The sequence below is a fragment of the Miscanthus floridulus genome, chromosome 2 (assembly GCF_019320115.1).
Source record: "Miscanthus floridulus cultivar M001 chromosome 2, ASM1932011v1, whole genome shotgun sequence".
NCBI classification, from domain to species: Eukaryota; Viridiplantae; Streptophyta; class Magnoliopsida; order Poales; family Poaceae; genus Miscanthus; species Miscanthus floridulus.
Genome location: NC_089581.1, coordinates 159,114,333 through 159,121,613, shown reverse-complemented (window position 1 = coordinate 159,121,613; position 7,281 = coordinate 159,114,333). Strand labels below are relative to the sequence as shown.

Genomic DNA, 7,281 nt, shown 5'->3' with positions numbered 1-7,281 from the left:
GAAGAGCGTCGGCCATGGTGCGCTCCTTGCGTGAGCTAGAGTGAAGGGAGGAAAAAGGAGAGGGGAGGGGGTTCACCCGATGAGGGAGGCGTGTGGTGGCTGTGTCCCCAAAAGAGGAAAACAAGAGGGAGTCTGTTACAGGGATGAGGGCAAGGATCGAGAGCCGATTGGATGCCGAAAAAAGGGAAGCGCACAATGCACGATTATGGTGGATGCAACGTAATGCCGTGGTTATGCGAGGACAGGGTGCTAGTGGACCCTGACACTGATGGCGTCCGCAGGGCATGCGGCAATAGTGACCGACGTGCGTAACGTGGTCGAGCTAGACATTGGGCTTGGGTCATGACGTCCACTCGGGCTTTTCCAATCACTCCCTACTACCCGAGGCTAACTTTTCCTTGTTGCACTTCTTTTCCTTCCCTTTCTTGTTCACAATATGCGTCAACCTTTTGTATGAACTAGGATCATGACATACATGCTTCCTCCAAAACCACATTCTCTTGTTTACTTGAGGGAACACTATTTCATCAACCCGTTGTGGATTTCCCGTTTGAACACCCAAATATTTCCAAGAAGAATATTTTGTATCAAGAGCGGTATGGCGGTGTAACTTGGTAAATGTACTTGGTCAACAACCTCGATACCAGCACGTGTCGAGCAGCATCATCATGTGACAGCTGTTCCACAGGAGCCCTTAGTTTCATCATGGCACCATAAGCTATTAACCAAGCAACTATTACCAACTTATACGCAAAGAAGGCGGTGGGGTCATATACCACAAAATTTGAGTATTGCAAGGGAAGATTCAGACAACAAGGGTTCCTTTCGCAACAAGGAACAAGGAATTCAAATCCCACAACGAATTTGATTTAAGAGATTCAAGTGTTCTGCTGGGACATCCACAATTAGTCGATACAATGTGCTTCGTTATCCCATCATGGCTGGTATGCTGGCATCTGAATAACAACTTCTCTTGTAACCGACTTAACATTGTCCTTGAAAACCTTAAGCATGTCTAACGAGACCTAAGGGTAGATGGACGCAATAAACACAACGAAATAAAGAAAATGCACATTCCAAACGTCCTTATACTGGTACAACATACCGGCACTCACTCTCCCATTCTCGACACATCGTTCACCATTCCTACGATTGGACAATCTCAACAACTACGGACGAAATACAATGGAAAGATTACAATACTGGAGGACAGCGACGAAAGACACCACTAACTATGGGTACATCTTCCTAAGGCAACTAATCTACTTTGTTGGACCACACATCTTCATTCTCGGGCTTAGTGGATTCTTCTACCGCCCTGGCTATGGATCTGCCTCCTCTCTTGACAGTGTCTGAGTGAGGGGAAGCAAGGGTTCTACTTCTGACACTTCCGAGGGTGGGGGTGCTGGCGGTATTGCAATGCCGGTTCTCCTTCTTTTCGATGGGTGGATAGGGATTCCCTCCAAGGTCAAGGGATCCTGCCTTTCAGCAGCTAGCGTCCTCCGCTTGGCCCTGGTGACAAGGTAGGCCTCTCCCAACTAATGGGCATGCCGATCTTTGACCTCCTTTAGGGCTTCTGACATAGCAGTCTCCCGACTCTCTGTGGCTGCCACACTGGCATGCGCTTCAGCAAGCTGCACCTGGAGCAACCTGGAGAAGATCTCGACTTCCTCGGCTCACCGGACGCACTTCCTCAGCTCTGAGTCTTGCCGGTCATACTGCTAATCTAGAGCAAGCAGGTACGTGGTCAAGTGCACCACGGTTGGACTGTCTTCTTGCGCATCCCGCCCTTGCAAAGCCTCCATACGAGCCCTCCATACCCGTCGATTTTTTTTCAAAGGTGGAAAGAACCTCATGGGAGTACGAGAAATGGGCTCTTCATAGATCTGGCAAAGGTGCCGCAAGGCTTTGCGGGTCACAACTTGGTAGGTGTCGACGAAACGAAACCTGGTTGCGGTCACATTCCAGGCTTCAGTGATGTCGGGAAACTCCTGACTCTTTCCAATATAGACGGTAACTTCACACCGCTCAGTGCCATGCTTTTCATACTCACGGCCCTCATACTCGAGACGATCCTTGACCCTGAGTTTTTGCAGGGTGGCATATAGGATTTTGAGAAAACCATCAGTGTTCAGGCAGTAACTGCTAACCCAGGCTCCTGCCATCCTAGGTGGGCAGTTGCAAGGGAGGATTGAGCGAAAAGCTTGCTCAAAACGAAGGGCTAGGTGAGCTGGAATGCACCGAGTGGTGATACTCAGTGGCTAAGCCAAGACACTTCTTGTAATGGCAGAGCGGTCAGTGGTCCTGGCACAGTCCACCTTTGGTTCCTGCGCGGGGCCACTACAAATGAATCGACCGAATTTTTCGCGCGTTCAAGACGAGCGATGTTCGAGGCCATTAATGACTAGTACGGCTGTAGGGCAAGGGTCCGGCAAGAGCGTAGAAAGAAGTACGGGGAGACGTGGGTCACAACTATCGTGAACCACAGGCGAACGCGAAGTACGAAGCCACAGTGCAGCAATAACTCTGAACAAGGACGGGCCAGTCGTGCACAATACGACTCGCATGACATCTGTGAAGAATGCATCTACCAGCAATACAGTCACGACGACTAAGACATTACTGGCGCGACTGACATAAAGATCGTATACTACGCGAGAGTCGGTCCACCGGAGAGAACCTAGTTAAACCTATTCCGGATGTTTAACTAAAACCTATTCCGGATGTTTAACTATAGGAAGCGGAGGAGACGTGAGCGGTCCTCGCGTGAGGTCAAGTGGGCGCGGGCCCTGTGTGAGCGCGCAAAACGGTGTGCAGGTGTGGGTGTCCGTCCGTGCGGATGTTGGGGGCAGAGGAACTTGTGTTTCACTTTCTGTATACACTCGTATCTCATCCATAGTAGCCTCTCTGTTCATTAACCTGTTCTGTTGTTGCTCGTCTTCGGAATTTCAACTGAATAGATGCTTGGTTGTTGGATAATTGGAGATGGATATTTTAGGGCACGGGTATGGATGACCCCATTACTTTGTCAATGGCGCCGCTACTCTCAAAGAAAGAAGTTTCTATTGGGCAGAAGAAAGAAAAAGAATGTTTGTGGGCAGTGGCCACACGAAGAACGCTCCTTGAAAACATCCATCTTTGCGCCAAGAAAGCATGGCTTTGACGTGAAGCGAAGCAGAGTAGTAGAGCATGTGGGTGTAGGTCCTGCCGCCCACGAATCCATGACCATGGTGGATGGCCACCGAGGAGCCAAACACATCTAAAGTCTTAGATTCTAGAAGGGTAGAAAAGTATGTGCCCGGACATCAACCAATTGTTTGTCCATATTTTGTTGAAACGTTTGCATCCGACATTGGCTGGTTTAGGATCGGATCCACAGATTTGTTTGGATGGATGCAGACTCAGCGCCTCTGTCGGACCCACTGGTTATTATAGCACAAAATCAAGGTTTATCGTCCCTTGCGGGTTTCTGAAAATGAGGTGAGATGGTGACCGCTGAACTTCTACGGAGTAGATGATAGTACTACGGATTAGCCCTATCCTTATGTTGTGCAGTTGTGGTGTTGTGACGCAGCATCAGCAGAATACTGTAACGGATTAGCCCTTGCCGCCGTGCGAGCGACTGCTGCTCGTATAAAGAATCCAGGGCGCTAGCCGCTAGGTCAGTTTTTTCACCAACAAACAGCACACATCATGCACGCACTGGCAATAGCATCAAACGGCACAATTCACAGTACATGGCGTGATGGTGACAAGCATAGCAATCAGAGATTGAATCGATGAAATTCTATACGATTATTAATATGTCGCAATCAGATCGATTTGATGAACTTTTATACGATTATTATTTATTAATATGTCGCTCGTGGTTCGACTTGGGAAGATGGACGCAGTCACGCAGACCTTTTTTTTCCCCAATGGAAAACAAGCAATTCTGTCTCTTGAAATGTTCAGAATTCAAAAACAGCGCGACACGTCTGCATTCACCACGCAAGAAGAGTATGCAAAGACACTGCCATATATTACTTACTGTATCTTCCAACCGCGTCCACGACCAGTCGGAATCACCCAAGAAGAAGAGTATGCAACGAGACAGACCAATCGCTTTCTTCTCATAGCTCGACTGCATTATTGCTGTGGTCATCAGCCTTATCTCGATCATGTCGGAGTATTAAGTCAACCTATCCTATCACAATCTCACATGGCCGCGCAAGTCATGCAGACACTACACATCCAGATCCAAAACAGAGGACGTCACATACCATACATTTCAACATTTTTACAGGCCGCAGCGGATGCGTGCAAGGCTGCGCTATGCTTTCTGAGAGCATATCGCTCGGTCACAAGTTACTCCAGTGGCTGCGGGTGCGAGGATCTTCGCGTTACCAACCAATCGGAAGATTCTGCGGCCCGACGGGGACTGCGGGGGCCGCACCAGCCGCCGACGTCGAAGATCTTTCTTCACATGTCACCACTCACCAGCACTGGTCAGTCTCCCAGGTCCGGCGGGAACGGTGCGCCGGGAACGAGGGCGAGCGTCCGAGAGCGACGGCGGCGGAGAGGCGGCGGCGGCGGTCGTAGTCGGCGCGCTTGTCGGGGTCGGAGAGCGTGGAGTAGGCCGCGTGGACGCGGATGAAGTCCTCGGCGGAGGAGGCGGTGGGGTGCTGCGGGGCGGCGGCGTCCGGGTGGACGGCGAGCGCCAGGCGGCGGTACGCGGCCTTGATCTCCCGCGCGCTGGCCCCGGGGCGGAGGCCGAGGACGTCGTAGAAGGAGCTGGCCGCCGCGTGCCCCGCCGGCGCCGCGGTGGCGACGGTGGAGAAGGAGGCGGAGAGGGGCGGCGGCGCGTGGAGGCGCGGGGAGGGCGGCGGCGACGCGGCCGGGGACCCGGGCCGGAAGGCGAGGAAGCTCGGGGAGAGCGCGGGGCGCGGGGAGATCATGCTTGCTGGTGTAGGAAGCAGGAAGTGGGATGAGGAGCGGACGGAGCGAAGATTTCGAGAGGCGAGTTGAGCACTTGGGCTTGCTGCCGGCTCCCCCGCTGTTTTATCGCGCGCGCGTCGCTTTCCGCCGCGGGTTATGCGCCGCTGTCAACGTTCTCTGTGGGTGGCTGCTCGTATCTCATCGAGTATATAAAGAGTATTAAATATAGACTTAAAAAATAATTAATTATATAATTTACGACTAATTTACAAGACGCATATTTTAAGTCTAAGGGCATGTACAACCCTTAGACAGAGTGCTGTCTGTACGATGATGTCACATAACAAACAGACAGCTAAATAGATAGCTTGTACAGTGGGTTGTCTGTTTGGCTGTCTATTGTTTATCTAATGCTTGCATGTAGCTAAGATCGAGTGTAAATATTATTGGTGTAAACCATTGTGATGCTTATTGATACAAAATAGATCAAACGAAAAATAATAAGATGATCATGGTTATAACATTTTTTTGGAAGCATCAATATATATAGTATATTTATATATTATAATATAATATGATGGATTCTTTTTGAACCTATTTAAGGTCTTCGTATATTATTTTATTTTTTATACAAATGAGATGAGCTGCATTCATTCATAAACAATACAGTGCATATACAACATGTCTCGCACACTCGATCCAGCCACGGAGTAGCTCGCTACCATCGGCTGGTACAGCGGTAGACGAAGCCGTCGATTTGCCTGGGAGCACGAGACGGAGCCGCCGTCTCGTGAGACGACGGACACGCTCTCTCTACATTGAATACGTCGTATAGAGGGTGTATCTACAAAAACAGCGTTATACAGACGGCCTTCCGCAGCGCGTTGTACGTGCCCTAAGTAGTCCATGATTTAACAATGTAGTGCTACAGTAACACATATGCAAATAATGGATTAATTAGATTTAATAAATTCGTTTCACGGATTGCTGACGGATTCTGTAATTTGCTTTTTTATTAGTATCTGAACGTTTCATACGATATCTCACGTGACACCCTAAAACTTTACACTTTACATTTAAATAAGGTCTTATTTTGGGAAATCAAGATACGAGGGACGGGCATCTCGGTGTACCATGCCATGGATGATGGACGGATATGATTTTGAAATAAGTGTACCGGAAACCGTCTGCTGCAGGGCATGGGCATGGACACATTTAACCCTACAAAAGCCATTAGCTCCAGAGATGGAACACGTGTCCACGTCGGCAGATTTTTTTTGACCGTTAGATCTCCCAATCTGACGGCCCAGGCCCCAACAAGAATCTTCTAGAATCAGCTTTGGATTACACTGTGCGCTTTCTCCAGCTTCTCCACCGACTCCTTGTGTTACGACCGTTCCCTCCTAGCTTCTCTACAGAATCCCTGTTCGCTTCTCTTATAATCCATCTTTTTTATATTTTAGCCTTTTTTTTGAAAGTTTCTCACAAATAGACTCCTGGCGGAAAGAATTCAAAAAATAAACCCTTAGCTCGGCACTATTGGTGCTGGCGCCGAGCTAACACGTCTCGACGCCAGCGTCTCCGACGCTGAGCTCCTGGGCGTGGTAGATGACATGGCAGTGAGCTCGGCGCCGTAGATCTTGGCGCCAGAGTGACTGGCGCCAAGCCTTTAATACCTATGGGCCCCGCGCCTCTCTTCCTCTCCCTCTCTCACAATGGTAGATAATGTGGTTATGCGTCGGGTGTTAGTTGATCCCATCCCTTATGGGTTTACCCCAACAATAGATCATCAGGCACACATCGACCCTCCCGTTTCGGAACCTTATCCGCATGTGCAGATTGCACCGACGGTTCTCGATGCTCAATCTGCCCCTAATGCGGTAGTTGGAGATGGTTGTCAGACTCATGTTTCCATGGTAGATCCTCCTTATGAGATCCCTTTGATACAGAATCATCCGAGTAAGTGTCTTAATCGCATAGTTTTTGGGAGCTTACCTCGTTCCTTACATCTATTTCTTTTATTATTTTCTCATTTCTCTACTAATGTTGCAGGAGACATTCTTGAGAATGTGGATGTGCCCCCTGTTGCTGCGCAAGTGCACTTTGGAGTTGGATTCTGTGGCTCCAATAGTGTTAAAATTATGTATGATTTGGAGCCATATGAGATGGCTAAGGCTCTTAATTCTGATGATGATCACCCTGTTGGAGAGCTGACGGAGAGTGATGTTGAGATGACAAGGCATATCTTTCCCGACCACCGTGATCCTAGAGTTCATGAGTTCAACGATCTTGCTCATTCTGATCAGACGTTTGCAGAAGGACATGATGATGAGCTCCTAGAAGCTCCTGAGGTCGGTCCTAACA

General features: G+C 49.2%; 1 protein-coding gene across 1 annotated transcript; it reads right to left on the bottom strand.

The window, feature by feature from the left end:
* Positions 1-4,000: 4,000 nt before the first annotated feature.
* On the bottom strand, positions 4,001-5,094 carry LOC136540316 (chaperone protein dnaJ 11, chloroplastic-like). The gene has a single exon (XM_066532316.1). It carries the CDS (start codon positions 4,935-4,937, stop codon positions 4,476-4,478), a length of 462 nt encoding a protein of 153 aa, XP_066388413.1. The 5' UTR covers positions 4,938-5,094; the 3' UTR covers positions 4,001-4,475.
* Between the last annotated feature and the right edge of the window lie 2,187 nt (positions 5,095-7,281).

Excerpts from the sequence above, each read along its gene's own strand:
- LOC136540316 (XM_066532316.1), bottom strand. The coding sequence starts at position 4,937 with ATGATCTCCCCGCGCCCCGCGCTCTCCCCGAGCTTCCTCGCCTTCCGG.